General features: G+C 45.1%; 2 protein-coding genes across 2 annotated transcripts; one reads left to right on the plus strand and one right to left on the minus strand.

Annotated features, from left to right (window-relative positions):
* Nucleotides 1–347: 347 nt before the first annotated feature.
* CD300LD (CD300 molecule-like family member d) lies at nucleotides 348–15,002 on the minus strand. The gene is made up of 4 exons (XM_011938418.1): nucleotides 14,940–15,002; nucleotides 9,332–9,670; nucleotides 2,747–2,840; nucleotides 348–489 (listed from the first exon to the last, which is right to left on the minus strand). The coding sequence occupies exons 1-4, from the start codon at nucleotides 14,977–14,979 to the stop codon at nucleotides 378–380; spliced, it is 585 nt and encodes a 194-aa protein (XP_011793808.1). The 5' UTR covers nucleotides 14,980–15,002; the 3' UTR covers nucleotides 348–377.
* LOC105509155 (chromosome unknown open reading frame, human C17orf77) lies at nucleotides 5,226–15,629 on the plus strand. Its single transcript, XM_011938303.1, is given in 5 exon segments — nucleotides 5,226–5,459; nucleotides 11,327–11,554; nucleotides 14,761–15,129; nucleotides 15,131–15,515; nucleotides 15,518–15,629. Coding segments are annotated over 3 exon segments (723 nt in total). The 5' UTR covers nucleotides 5,226–5,459; nucleotides 11,327–11,554; nucleotides 14,761–14,823; the 3' UTR covers nucleotides 15,550–15,629.
* Nucleotides 15,630–20,695: the final 5,066 nt, after the last annotated feature.

Raw genomic sequence — 20,695 nt, forward strand, 5'->3', positions numbered from 1 at the left:
CAAGACCAGCCTGGGCAACATGGTGAAAGCCTGTCTCTACAAAAAAATTTAAAAATTAGCTGGGTGTGGCGGCATGTGCCTGTAACCCCAGCTACTCTGGAGGCTGAGGCAGGAGGATCGCTTGAGCCTGGAGGGGAAAGTTGCAGTGAACAGAGATCACACCATTACACTCCAGCCTGGGTGACAGAGTAAGACCCTATCTCTAGAAAGAAAATAAAAAAAGAAAAGAAATTTTAAAAAAAAAGAAAGAAAAGAAGAGAAGAGAAAAGAGAAAAGAAAAGAAAAGAAAGGTTCTTTCTTCTGTGGGAGGGCCTTTCTCTCTGGACAGGATGTCAGTGGGCATCGGGACTCTCATCATCGGGTTGATTCTTCCTCCCTCAAGACCTTCTTTGTGGCCTGTTCACCCAGAGGATGGCTCCCAGCATGCCCAGGAGCAGAGGCAGCTCCAGGAGGAACAGGAACAGGAAGTGGGTGCTGCTGAGCAGAGACCTGTGGGGACACGGTGACAGGAAATGAGCTGCGTCCTGGGTCAGAGGTCTCAGGTCTTCTCAACTCTATGCCCAGATCCTGGCTTCCAATGTCTATGTGAGGGCAAGCCTGGAACCCCAGCCAGGACAGCCCCCTTGGCCGTGCACGGTCATGCTGCTCACCAACAAGGCCTCCAGTCCTCCCTATACCCCCAGTCAACTCAGCCTGGCATTCGAGGCCCTGTCTGCCAACTCCCATCCGGCCTTTTTGGCTGGTCTCCCATAACTCCTCCTCACCTATCTTAAAGGGGTTTAGCATTCCCTGTCTCTTCTTACCTCGGCTTCTGCTGCATTCTGCACCCAGAGGGCCTCCCCACCCTCATCACTACCTGTACAAATGCTACTCACCTTTCAGGTGTCAGATCTGACGTCTTATCCTTGAAGGCCTTGGAGGTTGACCTTGCTCTGACCCTCTGCCTGTGGACCAGCACCTGATCCTGGAGTTCCTTATGTTCCCTGTTACTTTCTATGGGTACGTAAGGCTCGGAACCTTATTGACCATCAATTCCACCCCCTCACCATCCTCCACCCACTTCCCAGGGTCTTGACCTCCCAACTTGTTTCTTTCACCTCAGCGCAACTTGAGGCCACTCTCAGCTCATGGATAAATTTAAAAAATCAGACCAGGAGTGGTGGCTTGCACTTGTAATCCCAGCACTTTGGGAGGCCAAAGCAGGCGGATTGCTTGAACCCAAGAGTTCAAGACCAGCCTGGGCAACCTAGTGAGGCCCCATCTCTGGAAAAAAAAGAAAGAAAGAAAGAAAGAAAAAAAAGAAAGAAGGGAAGGAGGGAAGGAAGGAAGGAAGGAGGGAGAAAGAAGGAAGAAGGAAGAAGAAAGAAAGAAGGAAGGAAGGAAGGAAGGAAGGAAAGAAAGAAAGAAAAAGAAAGAAAGAAAGAAAGAAAGAAAGAAAGAAAGAAAGAAAGAAAGAAAGAAAGAAAGAAAGAGAAAAATCAAAATTATATCCAACCCCAGAATGCTGGATGAGCCCTCAGATGGGACTGAGGGTATTTGGGGGAGATGGAGGAGGAACTATACAGCAGGCCACAGGTCAAAATGCCCCCAAAGGTCCTTCCCAGCTTCTTCACTTTTGGGGATCTCCCACTACACCTCTGGAGTCCCTTGTCCTCTGTCCCCTGACAGTTAAAATCCCATCAGTTTGCACAAAAGCATGGAGGAGGAAACAAACAAAAAAGAAACAGTCAAGGAGTCCTAAAGCCAGCTCCGCGGGTGGAGCTCTGCAGACACATTCGCAGAACTCAAGATCGAGTGAATGAATAAAAAACAGAGCTGAACTGCAGAGGGAACAGGCAGGCCTTGAGTTCCAGGAGGACTGAGCCAGAGACACAGGCCTCTGCGCTGGGCTCTAGCAGGAGCAGGAGGGTCTGTGGTTTGGGCTCCGGCCTTGACCTGAGGGGCTTGACCACAGCAGGCCATGATGGAACCCAATAACTAGCTCACAGGTGCCGACCTCTGGGGACTCCTCTGGACACCTCCAAGGCTGGTGAGCATCAGACTAATCCTCCAGACCCCTCTTCCAGCTTGGGAGGGCGAGAACGCTGAACTTCCAGCTTCCCCCTTTCCCTCCAGCATTTTCCACTCTCCTACTCTGGTGCCTGGGGAGAGGGAAGCTGGAACAATATTTGTTCTTGGGCAGAAACTAGGAGCAGATGAGAGAGGTGTCTCTCCTAACCCACTAGAGATCAAACCTCGATATGCCCTCTTGACCCCAGGAGGTGGGTAGGGCATGTTCAGGCCCCTCTCCTGCCACCCTTAGTCATGTGGTGGCTCATGCCTGTGTTGCAGAGTTTGCCTTCATGTAGCCAATGCTTGCATGGGAAATCTTATTTTCCTCAAAGGTAAAGTGAGGTTGGGGCAGCCCACCTAAGGTTTGCAGTGACTTTACTGATACAAAGGCGCAACAGCAGGGACCTATGGGGGTTTCAGCCTGAGTACCCCCAGAAGACAGGGTTATCAGAGTTAACAAATGAAAGCACAGAATGCTCAGTTAAATTTGAAGTTCAGATAAACAACATATGCTTTTTTAGTGTAAGTATAGCCCATTAAATAGTTGGGATATACTTATGCTAAAAAATGTTTTGTTGTTTGTCTGAACTTGCAGTTTAACTGGGCATGCTGTTGTTATATCTGGCAAACCCTGTTAGAGGAGAGGCCATGGGGCCAGACCTGTGGGAAAGTGGTGGGACCCGGCTCCACCTACCTGGTGAGGGGGCTGCTGGTCTTCTGGGTGGCTGCAGGTGTGAAAGCCAGGCTTGCTGTTGCAGTTGTCCATTCTGGGACTGGAGTTTGTGTGTCTAAAACATACAAAGCAGAACACGGTTCACCCCTTCCATGGATGGCCCAGCTCTGGCTGTGGCCCTAAGGCTTCTCCACCTAGGAATTAAGGAGCCTCTGCCTTGGGGTCCAAGACTCTCTGGTCAGCATCCAAAATATTACATGAATTATTTTCTAAAGAGAAGTTACTGAATTATTACCATGTGAGAAATTCTGAGGAGCAGACTAAGGAGGGAATTTGCAATCACCAGTTGCATGGCACAGCTTAGCACACTCGACAGCGTTCCGCTCTCCTAGGGCTAGGCTAGCTCTTTTCTGAGTCTCAGCCGCAGCTGAGGTGAACTCCTTACGGCCTGTTCTGTAGTGATTTGGCCACTGGGCTTGTGGCCCTCTCGCTGAGCCACCTCTGGGGATCCCGGGATTCCTGGCTCTCTGCAGCCAGGCCCAGCGCCCTCCACCTCCGCTCTTCCCTCTCTGGCCCTTTCCTGTCTTCCTGCAGCTTTGCGATCTCACCCTCCCTACCCCCGTTGAAGTCTGGCTATATCAGATGCAGCCCAGCCTCCGCTGTGTGCCAGTTCCTGCTGCACCACACCCTACTCACTCTGACGGTGTGTGTAGTGAGTTTTGGTATTCAAAGTTTGCTTCTGGAGCAATCTAAAAATAAGAGATCATAGCATCATATTTGTCTTTTTTATCTCATTTTCCTGTGATTAAATCAAGGTATAACTCACACATAATAAACTGTAAATATTTTAAGAAAACAATATGTTAAACTCTGATGTATGTGTATACCTGATAACACCACCACCATGGTCAGGACTGTGAGCATATTCATAATCCCCAAGACCGACCTCCCCCTTACTCTGTCCCCAGGTGTTAGGGACTGAACTGTGGCCCCCTAAAAATTATATGTTGATACCCTAGTCTCCAGTACCTCAAAATGTGACTGTATTTGGAGCTAAAACCTTTCAAGAAGCAATTAAAATGAGTCTGTTAGGGTAAGTCCTAATGCCATCTGACTGGTGTCCTTCTCCGAAGAGGAGATGAGGACACGCGGGGAGACACCAGGGCATGCGAGCACAGAGGGGCAACCTCAGGAAGGGGTAGCAAGAGGGCAGCCACCTGCAAGCCAGGGAGGGAGGCTTCAGGCTCAACTGGACCTGCCAACACTTTGCTCTTGGACTTCCAGCCTCCAGAACTATGAGAAATACATTTCTGTTGTTTACACCACCCAGTCTGGTATTTTGTTGTGACAGCCTTAGCTAAGGGATGATAGCACTGATCCATTTTCTCTTACTATCAATGAGTTTGCATTTTGCAGAATCTAATATAAATGGAATCCTACAGTGTAAATCAAGTTTTTGAGCTGGTTTCTTTCATTCAGCATAACTGTGTTATCATTGGTATATCAGTAGAACGTTCCCTTTTATCACAAGTTGTATTCTATTGTATGGGTAGTTCACTTTTTTTGTTGTTGTTTGTTTTGTTTTGTTTTGAGACAGAGTCTCTCTCTGTCGCTCAGGCGGCAGTGCAGTGGCATGACCTTGGCTCACTGCAACCTCCGCTTCCCAGGTTCAAGCAATTCTCTGCCCCAGCTTCCCAAGTAGCTGGGACTACAGGTGAGTGCCATCACAGCCAGCTCATTTTTTAAAATTTTTAGTAGAGACAGGGTTTTGTCATGTTGTCCAGGCTAGTCTCAAACTCCTGGCCTCAAGCGATCCACCTGCCTCAGCCTCCCAAAGTGCTGGGATTATAGGCGTGAGCCACCATGCTCAGCCCGTATTTCACATTTAAAAAAAAAAAAATCCACTCACTTGAATTGTTTCCAGTTTTTTGCTATTACAAATAAAGCTGTTACGAATGTTCACATACAAGTCTCTGTGTGAACATAAAACTTCATATCATTTTGACTAAATATGGAAGAGCTGAGGGGCTGGATCATCTCTGGCAGGCATACGTTTCATGTCTGAAGAAACTGCAAACTCTTTTCCCAAATAGTTGAATCATGTGCATTCCCACCTGCAGGGTGTGAGGCTCCAGGTGCTCCAGAGTGTCTCCAACACTTGGTGTCAAGGTCACTAATGTTAACTTTTGTTACAGGCTGAAAGAATAAGAGTCATGACCAACTCAGTATACCACTGGAGGCCATATGAGCGAACAGAACACTGTTCTTTCGAAAGTAGGATGTTGGAAAACTGGCAACTGCGTCTGCTGCCAGAAGGAGCGCTGAGGGCAGTCACACCCAAAGTGCAGTGTTCCTTGTGATTATCTATACAAACATCTGAAAACTGTTGTACAAAGAAAGCAATTATGTGAACCTGTGATAAATCAAGCAGCTGACCAACTGTTACCTCTCCCTCCCTGCTCTTTCTACCTAATAAATACGAAGGGCTGTAGAAGCTCAGGGCCCTTGTTCACTAGAAGCAAGGAGCTCCCTGACCCCTTCTTTCAAAACAGATCTCTTTGTCTTTGTCTTCAATTCTGCATTCGTCCCCCTTTGTTCAATTCCGTAGCAACCAACAGTGACAAGTGGTGGCCAGGACAGGAACGTGAACGAAGAAGGTCTGCTGGAGCAGAGAAAGAGAAACTGACAAGACGAACGAGAAACCCCGGCACAAGTCTGCCGGCAGCAGTACAAGGTCAGTGCTCTAAGGAGGTACTGGGAATGGGAAGTTTTCTGAATCAGGGTAACATGGGGCAGAATTTGTCTATTGAGGTGCAACATTATGTGCATTTGCTTAAAGTTTTACTTAAACAATCTGGTGCTCAGGTTAGTTCTCAAACATTAACTAAGATGCTGAAGAAGGTCACTATACATAACCCGTGGTTTCCACAGACAGGCAGTCTCGATGTAGAAATTTGGGACAGAGTAGGAGAAGGATTAAAACGGGCTCACCAAAAAGGTCTTAAAGTTGATCCTTCTGTTTTTTTCTGCTTGGAGTTTTATCCATACTGTCCTCCTGCCATTATCTCCTTCTTATTCTGCTAGACAGCAGACGTCATATTCCAAGTCTAAAAATCTGAAAGAATCTTTTGTCCCACCCACAGTACCAATTAAAAATAATAAACAGGAGGAGGATGAAAATTGGCCTGTGTCGCCCCTTCCAGTAGCAGAAACATCTGTACCACCTCCTTCAGTAGCAGAAATAGAGACCCCAGTACAAAGAATTTTACGCTCTGCTGCTATAGCTGGAGAGCCCTTAGGACTTTGCGCTTCTCCTATTTCCATAAGGCCCGATCCAAATAATCCGCAGCAGTTTATTCATGAACACACCCCACTACAGTTTAAGTTGCTGAAGGAATTGAAAGCTAGTGTAGTTAATAATGGAGTACAAAGCTCATTTACTTTAGGATTGCTAGAATCTATATTTGACGCTATGCGCCTTCCACTCTTTGATGTAAAGCATTTGGCTAGCACTCGTTTGTCTGCTAGTGCATACCTGACATGGAATTTAAATTGGCAAGAACCGTGTACAGACCAGGCTAGACAGAATCGTGCTGCTGGACGCAGAGACATTACAGAGGATATGCTGTTAGATAATGGTCCTTATTCAGATCTGGAACATCAAATGGCACTCCCAGATGCTGCTTATAAGCGGTGTGTCTTGGCTGCTAAACGTGCCTGGGCCACAATTCCTGAGGAAGGGGTCCCACCCAGTACAATCTTTTTTACATATCATGCAAGGGTGGCTTATGCATATTTTCTTGCAAGATTACGAGAGGCAGTGAAGCATCAGATTCCTCATACTGTGGCTGCAGAAATGCTAACCTTAACTCTAGCTTTTGAGAATGCAAATGCAGATTGTAAATGTGCACTGGCACCTGTCAGATGTACAAAAAACTTGGGAAATTTTCTCAAAGCTTGTCGAGATGTGGGAACTGAGCTTTATCGCTCTACGATGTTGGCTCAAGCAATGGCTAATTTAGTAGTGGACAGATCTAAAAAGGGCCAAGGGGCAAATCCTAAAATGGAAAAATGTTATAATTGTGGAAAAATCGGACACTTCAAAAAAGAACACCGTCAGACCTCTGGCAGAAGGGATCTTATAATGCAGTTCCCTGCGCCCCCCAACAGAAAAAAACGCGAGGATTTTGCCCTCATTGCAATAAAGGAAATCATTGGGTTAGTCAGTGCCACTCAAAATTTCATCAGAATGGCACCCCCTGTGGGGAAACGAGAAGGAGGCCTGGACCCGGGCCCCACAAACAATGAGGGCATTCCCCATCCAGCCCACAGCCCTATCTCAGGGATGGGTTCCCGGAGGCACGTTGATTCTCTCTCCCCAGGAACATCCTGAAGCGCAGGATTCGATCTCCCAGTCAGAGAACAAGTAACGTTAGTGGGAGGAGACAAACCCACCAAACTTCCCACTGGTATTTGGGGACCTTTGCCAACAGGATATATGGGATTAATTTTGGGTAAAAAGCTGTCTTAATTTACAGGGCATTACTATAGTCCCAGGAGTTACGGATTCTGATTATGAAGGAGAAATTCAAGTAGTGGTAATGTCACAAGATCTTTGGGGTTTTGAACCAGGAGAATATATTGCTCAGCTACTGCTTATTTCCTGCAAGTTACACCCTTCTCCACGGAGGTCGGGAGTTCGAGACCAGCCTGTCCAACATGGAGAAGCCCCATCTCTACTAACAATACAAAATTAGCCAGGCGTGGTGGTGCATGCCTGTAATCCCAGCTACTCAGGAGGCTGAGGCAAGAGAATCTCTTGAACCCAGGAGGTGGAGGTTGTGGTGAGCCGAGATCTTGCCATTGCACTCCAGCCTGCAGCCTGGGCAACAAGAGTGAAACTCCATCTCAAAAAAAAAAAAAAAAAAGAATTGATATTATCTGGTCCTGAACCCACCAAAGCGCCATCTGAGCCTGACATTTTCTTTGTGAAAAGACTGCAAATGACAAATTCTATTTCATTAATAGATAAGAGCTATTCCAGTTATCTGTTTCTTCTTGTGACTGGTAGTTTGCACCTTTCAAGGATGTTTTTCCATTTCATTTAACTTGTTGAATATATTGGCATAAAAGTTGTTTATGACACATATTCCTTTATTATTCTTTTAGTAGCTGTAAAATCTGTTGTAATGTTACCTCTCTCATTTCTGATGTTAATAATTGACGTCTTCTCTCGTTTTTCCTGATCTGTCTAGCTAGAAGTTTAACAGTGTTTTTGATGTTCTCACAGAAAAGTCATCTCGTTTCATTTTTTTCCCCTATTACTTTTGTTTGCGATTTCATTAATTTTTCACTGTGGTCTTTTTTTTTTTTTCTTTTTTTTTTTTGAGACGGAGTCTCGCTCTGTCGCCCAGGCTGGAGTGCAGTGGCCGGATCTCAGCTCACTGCAAGCTCCGCCTCTCGGGTTTACGCCATTCTCCTAACTCAGCTTCCCAAGTAGCTGGGACTACAGGCGCCCACCACCTTGCCCGGCTAGTTTTTTGTATTTGTTTTAGTAGAGACGGGGTTTCCCCGTGTTAGCCAGGATGGTCTCGATCTCCTGACCTCGTGATCCACCCGTCTTGGCCTCCCAAAGTGCTGGGATTACAGGCTTGAGCCACCGCGCCCGGCTGTGGTCTTAATATTATCTGTGTTCTGGTCTTTGCTTTGAGTTTACTTTGATCTTTTTTTTTCCCTTGTTTCTTAAGCTAAGGCCATTGACTTGAGGCCCTTCTCCTTTTCTGACACAGGCACTTAGTGCTACAAAGAAGTTCCAAGAAGGCACTGGCAGGGACTGGGGTCTCTGGTCACCAGGGAAGGGGGTCCCTTTGGCCCATGAGCTGAAACTGGAACGATCACCCTGTCATCTGTGGGCAACAGACTCAGACACTGAGCTGTTCAGAGAAAAACGAAACGTGCCTAGAAAGGCTTAATCCCCTCCTGGAGGGTGCCCTGGGAGCCATGGGGGCATTGAAGAGACCCCCTCAATCCCAAGCGGTTCTTCAGGGTCCTGTGAGACCTGTCTTAGTCTACTTTTTCTTGGTTATAACAGAATATCTGGAATTGAGTAATTTATAAAGAAAAGGAATTTGGTTCTTACAGTTATGAAGGCTAAGACGTCCGAGGTTGAGGAGCCACAACTTGTGAGGGCCTTCTTGATGGTAGGGACTCTGCAGAGTCCCAAGGTGGCTCAAGGCATCTCGTGGTGATGGAACTGAGTGTGCTAGGTCAGGTCTGTCTGCCTTTTCTTATAAAGCCACCAGTTCCATTCCCATGATAACCCATTCATTCTTTAATCCACGAATGGATTAATTCATTCATGGGAACTCTACCCCCATGACCCAGTCACCTTTTAAAGGCCTCATCTCTCAATACTGCCACACTGGGGATTAAGTTTCAACACGAGTTTTTGGGGGGACAAATATTCAAACCATAGCAAGACCTCAGGACTCAGCCACCCTCTGTCACAAGTGACTCTGAGTGACAGTTAATTTACTCAAGTGGGACCTCAGGGACCAGGACAGAGCAGGACCTGAGAGACACACATGTATATACACTTCCTCTTACCTGGCTTAATGATCACTTGAACGTTGACCCCAAGATCAATTCCAGTTCTCTGAATCCCACACCAATAACTGTCAGCATCATCTCTTTTAAGATTCTCCATGGTCACAGTGAACATGCGGTTTTTCTGATTGTCCCTGATGGACACCCGATTCTTCCTTACCTCCTGCTCTGATCCATTTGTTTTAACAAGGGTGTTACAGCCATACCAATCAGCTCCTCGACACCACCACTTCAAGTAAGTCTCCCAGCCTGAGCCGTAAGCACACTGCACAGTCAACGAGCCCCACTCCGAGCCATTCACTGTTGTTGGACCAGTGATTTCAGTGGCAATGGAGTAGCCTGGAAAACACAAATTCACGTGCCATCACCTCCCACCCCAAGGGCAGGGCCACAGCCTCCTGCATTGGGAGTAGTGGCCAAATCCAACTGCCTTATAACAGTCAAGGAAGGAGTACATTTTCTACAAGACAAATCTTTGTCCTTCAAAATTCCACTGGGTCAAAATCACCAGGAAAATCACTGAAGAGCACAATTGCAGATCCCCAAAGAAACACAAATGTTGACACTGAGCAATAAGAGCTTCCTGCAGTTCACCCCTCTCCCTCTCCCTATGGCCAACAAATCTTTATATTCCAAGGAACGCTCTTTTGCAACCATCTTTGTGTTACGCTGGTCTGATGGGGAGGAAATTGCAGAAGACCCTTTTCCCGGAGAATGACTGCTGCCTTGACGCTTGGCTGTTCCTGGTGATTCTGATGGTTTCTGGTGGCTCTGCTGTAGTTAATCACCCTGAATGAATCCCTTTGAAATCGACCAAATAGTGATACCAACTGGTCTCTATGTGCTGTGGGATCCACATCACACAGATCTCCATTTTGCCATACATGGTTACAAATTCCAGTTCCAAAATTTCTAGGAAAAGCTAACAGATAAACACAAATAAAGGTTAGGTATAAACAGAGCGGCACCCATTCCACACCCTTCTGCATCTTATAAGTTCTTCTCTAAACATAATGGACATGATTTAAGTCAGTTAAAGGGTGAGGAATGGGGCATACCTAATTAGCTCCACTTTTCAAACAATTTGCTCCAGGACAAGACTAGTCTGCATGAACTTGTCAGCCTAATCTTTCACTTGAAAACAATTCAAAACAGTGGAAATACCTTAAGTGAGACCTTTGTCAGAAATTCTTTAAATTCAACTGACCTAAAGGGAGACCCAGCTAAAGATACGATTGATTTTGATTATTTATGCACTGGCAATAAACCGTAGCTGTGATTACTGCAGCATAAACTTGAGATTGAACTAGAAGCACATTGGAGCACTTGAAGAAGCCCTGGGAGCAATTCCCATGGAAGGAGAGAGGTCGTCTCTGAAACTCCAAGAGACACCCGAGGTCATGGTTAAGAGCTCAGGCTGTGCCAGAGGGCTTGGGTTTGAATCCTGGCTCTACCACTTACAAGTTTGGTGAACCTGGGCAAATTAACCTCTCTGTGTGATATGGTTTGGCTGTGTCCTCACCCACATCTCATCTTGAATTGCAGCTCCCATAATTCCCACATGTTGTAGGGGGGACCAGGTGGGAGATAATTGAATCACGGGGCGGTTTCCCCCACAGTGTTCTCGTGGTAGTGAATACATCTCACGAGATCTGATGGTTATATAAAGGGAAACCCCTTTTGCTTGGCTCTCATTCTCTCTCTTGCCTGCTGCCATGTAAGACGTGCCTTCCACCTTCCACCATGACTGTGAAGCCTCCCCAGTCATGTGGAACTGTGAGTCCATTAAACCTCTTTTTCTTTATAATTTACCCAACCTCGGGTATGTCTTTATCAACAGTGTGAAAATGGACTAACACACTGTGCCTTCGTTTCCTATGAGTGGGAATAATAATGGCATCTACCTCTATGTTACTGTATTATGTTTGTTATTATTATTATTACCCCTGGAGGAATGAAAACTTTAGACTTCATTGGAATGTCTTGAAAAACCAGGGTTCACCATGGTAGGAGTAGAAGACAGTTTCACCACAAACAGGCAGAGCTGCACAACCCGAGGAATTCCTGGAACAGAAATTGGACTCCATGCCCAAATCTGCTTTCTACGGCATCTAAAGGGAACTAAGAAACTACACACGACCTCCTGGGGAAAGATGGGTTTGGGGGCTTCATTTGTTCACTCTGAAAAAAGTTCTGCATCAGAATGGAAAGACAACAATTAAGGTAAATATTTAAAGAAAAAATACATCTGGAAGTTATATAGGAAATAAGAGCTGGTAGCTCACACCTGTAATTTCAGCACTTTGGGAGGCTGAGGCAGGAGAATCGCTTGAGCTCTGGAGCTTGAAAGCAGACCTGGAAACATAACGAGACTAAATAAATAAATAAATAAATATTAGCTGGGTGTCGCACCATATGCCTGTAGTCCTAGTTACTTACTTAGGAGGCTGAGGTGGGAGAACGGCTTGAGCCTGGGAGGTCAAGGCTGCAGTGAGCCCTGATCCCAGCACTGTACTCCAGACTGGGTGACAGAGCAAACCCTGTCTCAGAAGGAAGGAAAGGAAGGAGAATATATCTGAAAATTGTTTACAGAAAATAAATTTGAAGCCAGGCATGGTGGCTCACACCTATAATCCCTGCACTTTGGGAGGCCAAAGTGGGAGGATTACTTGAGCCCAGGAGTTTGAGACCAGCCTGGGCATTAAAGTGAGTCCTCATCTCTACCAAAATAATAATAATAATAATAATAATAATAATAATAATCGACTTTAAAAGAAAATAAATTTGAGATTGGAAGGGAAAATTTTCTTACAAAGCTTGATCTGAGTATAGATAATATAAGAAGCACATAGATTTGTTACATTTTAACAGAAATGAAAACACTGCATATCAAAATTTGTTGACATGACAGCCAAAGCTGTACCCAAATATAAATCCCAGGAAAAATATGTTTGATGATTCCTCAAAAAGTTAAACGTAGAGTTAACATAGGATTCAGCAATTATACCCCTAGATATATACCCAAGAGAACTGAAAACGTATCTCCACACAAAACCGTGCTATGAAAGCTCATAACATTATTACTATCAATTTTTAAAAGGTGGAACTAACCCTAAGGTTCATGAACAAATGACTGGAGAAACCAAATGTGGTATATCCACTGTGAAATATTATGCAGCCATGAAAAAGAATGAAGCTCTGATTTGTGCTACAACACTGAGGAACCTTGAAACATCATGCTAAGTGAAAGAAGCCAGACATGAAATGTCACATGTTGTATGATTCCATTCATATGAAATGTCCAGAACAGGCAGACTCCTAGAGACAAGAAAGTAGATTAGTGGATGCCAAGGGCTGGGGAAGGGGTTAACTGCTAATGTATATAGGGTTTCTTTTTGAGGTGAGGAAAATGTTCTGGAATTAGATAGAGGTGATCTTTGTACAACTTTGTGAATGTACCAAAAGCCACTGAGTTATACACTTTGAGTAAATTTTATGGTGTATGAATTATATCTCAATTGGACAAAACTAAATTCTTAGTCTTAACATAATTTAATTAATTTAGAAAGAAAAATAATCACAACCTTTAATTTATTAAAGATAACAAGTGTTAATCCCAAGGAAATAAGAAGAAATTATACCTATTAGAAATGAATCATTAGATAATAAAATCAGTTAACGTTAACCAACCAGATCTCAGAACTGACTAGTTCAATGTAGGAGAAAAGATGATGTGGGAAAAGGAGAAGCAACGATAACGTGGAAAATCCTGTGGCACATGTAATCAAAATGAGCACCGTCATTCCTCGATATCCAGAGGGAATTGGTTCCAGGACCCTGTGGCTATGAACATCTACAGATGCTCAAGTCCTTGATATAAAATGCCATGATATTTACATATAACCTACACACATCCTCCCATACACTTTAAATCTCTCTAGATTATTTATAATTCTAATGCAACGTAATTGCTATGTCATACGTAGTTGTTAGACTGTACTGTTTAGGGAATAATGAAAAGAAAAAGTCTGTACATGTTCAGCGCAGGTAGAGGGCTTTCTTTTCCAAATATTTTCCACCTGTAGTTGGTTAGATTGACAGATGAGGAACCCATGGATATATATGTAGGGCTGACTGTATATTACAACACATATTAAAATTTTAAATTATAAAAGGATGCTTTATAACTACAGAACTTTATGCTAATATATACTTAATAGTATTGTTAGCTTTCATGGTGGAAGGGGGGTGGAAATGATATAATTTATTCAAAAACAAGCAAAAAACCCTGAATAGATAATAATCATTGGGGGGGGGGAATCCAAACTATTCAAAGAATTTACCCTGGATCAAGGCTCTGTTGTCAGATAGCCTTATAGGTAATTTTTCAAGATTCTAGGGGAAAAAAATCCTTTATGTTCTAATTCCAGAGCATTAAAAAATGGAAATCTGGCCAGGCACGGTGGCTCACACCTGTAATCCCAGTACTTTGGGAGGCCAAGGTGGGTGGATCACGAGGTCAAGGAGCCCAGACCAGGCAGACCAACATGGTGAAACCCCGTCTCTACTAAAAATACAAAAAAGTTAGCCGGGCATGGTGGTGGAAACCTGTAATCCCAGCTACTTGGGAGGCTGAGGCAGGAGAACTGCTTGAATCTGGGAGGCAGAGGTTGCAGTGAGCCGAGATTGCGCCACCGCACTCCAGCCTGCGCGACAGAGCAATACTCCTTCTCAGAGAACGATTACGCGCTGTCTCGCTGCCTGTCTTCCTCCTTATACTCTGAGCTCTTTAGAGGAAGTCTCTCAGCCGTGGCTAAGAACCAGTCAAGACCATGTATGGAGGCGTCTAAACCATCCAGATGCTTGAGCCCGCCATGACTGACTGAGTGAGTCTGAGCCGGAACCCGAGTATCCGTGCTCTTTCAAAGTTCTTCAAGAATGGACTCATTCATTAGTTCCTTCCTTCATTCATATCTGTTCATTCATCTGTTTATATAGAAGGGTCAGGGTTGAGAACCCTAAGGTTCATTGAAGTGAGTCCTCATCTCTACAAATAATAATAGTAATAATAATCAACTTTAAAAGAAAATAAATTTGAGATTGGAAGGAAACATTTTCTTACAAAGCTTGATCTGAGTATAGATCGTATGAGAAGGGCATAGATTTGTTACATTTTAACAGAAATGTAAACACTGCATATCAAAATTTGTTGACATGACAGCCACAGCTGTACTCAAATATAAATCCTTGGAAAAAAATGTTTGATGATTCCTCAAAAAGTTAAACATAGAGTTAACGTAGGATTCAGTAATTATACCCTAAGATATATACCCAAGAGAACTGAAAACATAGGTCCACACAAAACTGTGCTGTGAAAGTTCCAACAAGAAGCTATTCCTGTTTTGTTTTGTCTTTGTTTTTTTCTGCAGCATCTAACACAGAACCTGTCAGATAACAAAAACTTGACTGCTATTTAATGAATACGGGCATGGATGGATGAATTGGCGCTGTCATTTTCCCTGACGTGTCTCCTTCCTAGGAACAGAGCGTCTCTGTCTCCAGCCCAGCCTCTGTCATTTCAGCACCTTAAAGCTCCAGCCACACTCACCTGGGAGGATGAGAAGCAGCAGAGCCTGGGACAGCCACATGGTACTGTCTCCTCTCCTCTCCTCGGTGATCACAGGTGTCTGGTGCCCTTCAGACACTTGAATCCAAGCTCGGAAGTCAATGCTGCAAACCTACCCGAATCTCCTTCAAGTTTCTTGCTCACTTCCTATTATGTCTGTAGCTACTTCTCTATTTTACATGTTAGGAGAAAAGAGGTGTCATTCTTTGCTATGGTACAGTGTGTGTTGCAAGGCGTGCCCAAACTTTTGTGCATGTAGGAAAGAAAATGGGTCCAGGCCTGGTCAGGTTTGCACGGGAGTGCATGTGGGAGCCAAGGAGCAGGAGGAGCCAGGAGGAACCCAGGCATTGAGGAGCTGTGGGATCTACTGCCAGGAGGAGAGGACAGACAAGGCTGGCCTTGAGCAGTGCGGGGAGAGGAGCAGTTTGGGAAGACCACAGTGCACAGGACTCACACCCAGCTTTGCTGGAGAAAGCCCATGCCCCAGGCTCCTTCCGGGCAGCCTCACTGTAGGACATCTCATTGCCTCTTCCTGTTCTGTGCTGTCTGACCCACTGCCCCACCCCCAGGACCGCTTCCTCTGGGGTCGTGAGTCACTCTGAAGCCACTGTGAAGCCAAGGCCGGGCTCAGTGGGGAAGGTCAGGAATGGAGAAGTTGCCTTTTCTCATTAGCTTCCTCTTGCCCTGATTTCATCCTCTCCATCCCTGCACACTTTCCCCTGGCTGCTGTTGGAAACTACTTGTTCTGCTGATGCCTAATCAAACTTTCCCAGTCTCTCCCCACTTGCTTCAGATGGTCCCTTTCCTCTTTCTCTGTCACCTTCTCCCTCTCCCTTTCCTTCCTGAATCGACTCATTTTGTCTCTCCTGTTTTATATTTTCCATATCTGTGGGCTTTGTTCTACATCTGGGGAGCCTTTTATATTGTTTATTTCATGATTTTACTTTCTCTTCCAATCCTTGGATCAACTATTTATTTTAGAGACTGGATTTTTAATTCAAAAAGTTTTTTTTGTTCTTTGATTGCTGATGTTTTTCAAACTCTCTTCTGTTCCTTGAACTGTATCCCACCACTCTGTGGTCATGTCTTTGTTTTGTTGTTTGGTTTTGTTTGGTTCTTGTATATGATGAGCCGTCCTCAAATGTCTGCTAATTCTTGGTTATCCAGTCATAGTCAAGAACGAGCTAAAGTGTAGCTAACCGAGACTTCAGAGTATATAGGAGTAAACAAACAGTATATAAAATAGCTCTGGTGGCTCACGCCTGTAATTCCAGCACTTTGGGAGGCCAAGGTGGGCGGATCACCTGAGGTCAGGAGTTCGAGACCAGCCTGGCCAACATGGAGAAATCCCCTCTCTACTAAAAATACAAAAATTAGCTGGGCAGTGGCACACGCCTGTAATTCCAGCTACTCAGGAGGCTGAGGCATGAGAATCACTTGAACCCAGGAAGTGGAGGTTGCAGTGAGCCGAGATTTCACCACTGCTCTCCAGCCTGGGCGAAAAAGTAGTTCCAAAAAAGACACTTGTACACGCATGTTTACAGCAGCACAATTTGCAATTGAAAACATAAGGAACCAGCCTAAATGCCCATCAAGCCATGAGTGGATAAAGACAATGTGGTGTACATATACACCATGGAATAGTATTCAGCCATGAAAAGGAACAAAATAATGGTATTCATGGCAACTTGGATGGAGTTGAAGATCATCATTCTAAGTGAAGTAACTCAGGAATGGAAAACCAAATATTGTATGTCCTCACTTATAAGTGGGAGCTGAGCTATGAGGATGCAAAGGCACAAGAATGATACAATGGATTTTGGGGACTTAGGGGAAAGGATGGGGGGAATGAGGGAAAAAAGACTATGTGTTGGGTACAGTGTACACTGCTCCAGTGACAGGTGCACCAAAATCTCAGAAATCACTGCTAAAGAACTTATCCTTGTAACCAAAAGCCACCTGCTCCCCAAAAACTATTGAAATAAAATACAAAAAGGAAAAAGAAAATGAATAGTTCCAATTTATCATGCCAAATTATTTGAACCCTTGATTCTTTCTTGACTTACAAGCTACACTTTAAGGTGCGTGGGCAGAGAGGGGCCTTCTAAATTTTAGAATGAAGAAGATTGAAGTTGAGCTCCAGCATTCTCACTGCCGTGGTTTCCCCAGATAATATATTAAACTAAATAACTCCTGCTCTTTTGCTTGGGGGTCAGTGCCTGCCTGCAGGTATTTGGGGTATATGTAAAGATGCACATTTTTGGCCTGGCACAGTGGCTCACATCTATAATACCAGCACTTTGGGAGGCTGAGGTGGGTGGATCACTAGACCAGCCTGGTCAACATAGTGAAACCCCATCTCTAATAAAAATACAAAAATTAGCCCAGCATGGTGGCGCATGCCTATAATCCCAGCTACTTGGGAGGCTGAGGCAGGAGAACACTTGAACCCGGGAGGTGGATGTTGCAGTGAGCCGAGATCATACCATTGCACTTCAGCCGGGGTGACAGAGTGAGACTCCATCTCAAAAACAAAACAAAACAGAACAAAAATATGTTTGTGGAACTGCTCCATGAGCAAAGCTCCAATTGGGTCCCCAGTCTCCATTCCCACTTCTGACCCACACTCTGCATCATACCTGCTGGCACTGAGTTCAAAGCCTCCCCTGAGTTTTATCAGGTGGGTCAATTAGAAGCAAGAGTTGCAAAATGCAATTTATTTTATCTGCCCTTTATCCTGAGGGTACACCCAATATGCCCCAGACCAACATAACCCTAAACTTTTGACACGGCACGTTTCTAAACCAGTGTAGGGTTTATTTCCCAGTCTCTGGAGCACATCCAGTTGCTAGCCTCTTCTTGGTATCAGGTCCAATTCGCATGATGTCATAAACGCAGGGGACTACCTTTATGTTCTGGGCAATGGCTGGACGATTCAGGTTTCTTAGAATACTATGAAAAGAAGAAAATTAACACAGTCCTGGAACGAGACTATCAAAGTATACTGTTGTCCATGCCAAGTGAATGTACCTGCCTCTGTTCCTCCTTCCTGATGGTGCTGGAAAGCGTGCTTTTGCCAGATCAACAGTCACACACAACACACCAGGTTATGTTCATCTATTCTAGTAAACCTGTCACTGTTGGCACAGAAGCTAGAAATTTGGCTATTGCTTTAATATGGTGGTGGGTTTGTCGCTGTTTTGTTTTGGAGACAGGGTCTCACTCTGTTGCCCAAGCTGGAGTGCAGTGACACAATCATAGCTAACTGCAGGCTCCACCTCCTGAGCTTCAGTGATCCTCTTGCCTCAGCCTCCTGAGTAGCTGACAGTACAGTTGTGCAACATTGCACTGGCTAATTTTTTAAAAAACACTTTTCGGTAAAGAAAGGATCTTGCTCTGTTGCCCAGGGTGGTCTCAATCTCCTGGGCTCAAGTGATCCTCCTGCCTCAGTTTCCCAAAGTGCTGGGATCACAGGTGTGAGCCACCACGCCCAGCCTCTTGGTTTAGTTTTCACTAGCCCATTGACCTTGGTAAATTAAAGGCAGATCTGGTGGGACCACAGCCTTGTTTTCTTTGTCTTGGAGGGTGGCACTGATCTCTGTGTTCCTGGCAGAATGTGATATTGTTTGGGATTTACTATCTTGGCCGCAGCAGAGGGACAGCCTTGGAGGCTTCCACTTGGCCTTCCCCAGTCTGATCACTTTTACTGCACAGACCAGAGAGTCAGTATTCATATGCACCAGTTGCTAAGTGTATCCACTTCTATCATTTCTAAAAATCGGGGCAAGAACCACTGGGCCGCCTCTCTTATCTCTAGGATCTTGATTTTGCCTCTGGTTCTAATCAGGACTCGCTGCCTGGTCCAAGTGCTCAGCTTGTCTCAGACCGCCCAGTGACTCCACCTGCCCTCTTCCCTTCCGGAATACTCTCAGCCCCGTTGCTCCTGTGGAGTTCAGTTATGTAACGGCATCTCCTCCCGTGAGCCTGGCCTACAGAGACAGTCACTGCTGAGCCTCTCCATAATGCTAATGCCCCTCACCAGCATAGTTCTCATTTCCCTGGTAATTGGAGTATCCTCCAGGGCATCCCAAGGATAATACTCATTAAATACTAATTTAATTTAGTATGCTAAAGTGAAACTAGCATATTTTACCTGAAAACACAATCCAATAATTTCATGTGAGTCTTTTTAAAAACAACCTTGCTTTTTTATAGCAGTTTTAGGCTCCCAGCAAAATTGAGCAGGAAGTACAGAGATTTCCCACATACCTCCTACCCTCACACAGGCACAGCCTCCCGCATTATCAACATACCCCACCAGAGTGGGACATCTGTTACAACTGGCGAATCCATACTGATACCTGTGACCATTTGAAGTCCAAGTTTGCATTAGGGCTCACTCTTAGTGCTGCATATTCTATGGGTTTGGACAGATGGATGATGAGGTTCACTGCCCTGAAGATCCTCTGTGCTTCCTTGAGCCTTTTGATCCCTTCTTCCACACCCTGCCACGATATCTTTACATCATTGAGTGTGGGGTTTTGTTGCTTCCAAGCTTCTCAGGGCCATCCCAGCAGTGCACTAGGACCGCTCTCCCAGCTTTGCAGGTGGTGAGTCCTCCTACATTGCATGGATGAGTACCTCTATGTTGAAAAACCCTTCCTGGCTCAGCACTATAGTCTACTACCCCGGAACCCACTCTCACACACACTCTTCTAGCTGGTTCATGCCAGTGTATATTAGTTCTCCTGTTCCCTTAGCAGCGTGTGCCTAGGTGGGCCAGGCTGACACTCAACCTTAGTTATGGGTCAGGAAGAGAAATGAGGGCAGATTCCTCAAGTAGATCCTTAGGAGGCAGCAATGTCTGGTGAGGCATCTGCTTCATTGGAGACCTCAGCATCATCATCAGCAGGGGAGCTGTTACCTTCTAACAAGTGCACCTGGCTGCTCCGCAGTGGGAGGCTTACGGGCTCAGGTGAATTGTCAAATGTCCCATCCTCAGGTTCCTACTTTTCCCTACAGGGGCCTGACTTGTTGAGGCTAAGGGTTGAGTTTTCACTGAAGTTTCACTTCTCTTAAACTTGGGTCTGGGCCTCTGTATTAGTCCGTTCTTATGCTGCTGAAAGAGACATACCCGCGACTGGGTAATTTATAAATGAAAGAGGTTTAATGGACTCACAGTTCCACATGGCTGGGGAAGCCTCACAATCATGGTGGAAGGCAAATGAGGAGCAAAGTCACGTCTTAAATGGCGGCAGGCAAGAGAGCTTGTGCAGGGGAACTCCCCTTTATAAAACCATCAGATCTCATGAGACTTATTCACTGTCACAAGAACAGTATGGAAAACCCCACCCCCATTATTCAATTACCTCCCACTGGGTCCCTCCTGGTGGGAATTATGGGAGCTACAATTCAAAGGAGATTTGGATGGGAACACAGGCAAACCATATCAGCCTGATCTACAGCACAATTTTTTCTCCAGATAAAGGGAACGGGGATCCTTTCAAAAGCTGCTAAGGAGGATACCAGATGCCCACCAAAGGCATGGCCTAAAATGTTCACAGCACACTATGCATCATGGCCCCGAACTTGAAACTAGCTGAATGCCCATCAATAGTACATTTGAAAAAAATCACAAAAACAACAAGAAAAGTGTTTCAAATTATGCACTTTAAATACGTGCAGTTTATGTTATCCCAATTATACCTTAATAAAACTGGGAAGGAAGGAAGGAAGGA

The sequence above is a fragment of the Colobus angolensis genome, unplaced genomic scaffold (assembly GCF_000951035.1).
Source record: "Colobus angolensis palliatus isolate OR3802 unplaced genomic scaffold, Cang.pa_1.0 Scaffold1, whole genome shotgun sequence".
NCBI classification, from domain to species: domain Eukaryota; kingdom Metazoa; phylum Chordata; class Mammalia; order Primates; family Cercopithecidae; genus Colobus; species Colobus angolensis.

Excerpts from the sequence above, each read along its gene's own strand:
- CD300LD (XM_011938418.1), bottom strand. The coding sequence starts at position 14,979 with ATGTGGCTGTCCCAGGCTCTGCTGCTTCTCATCCTCCCAG. Across the intron at positions 2,841-9,331 it reads TCAAGTGATCATTAAGCCAG|ACACACAAACTCCAGTCCCA; the intron begins GTAAGAGGAAGT and ends TGTATGTTTTAG. Across the intron at positions 490-2,746 it reads ACCAGCAGCCCCCTCACCAG|GTCTCTGCTCAGCAGCACCC; the intron begins GTAGGTGGAGCC and ends GTGTCCCCACAG.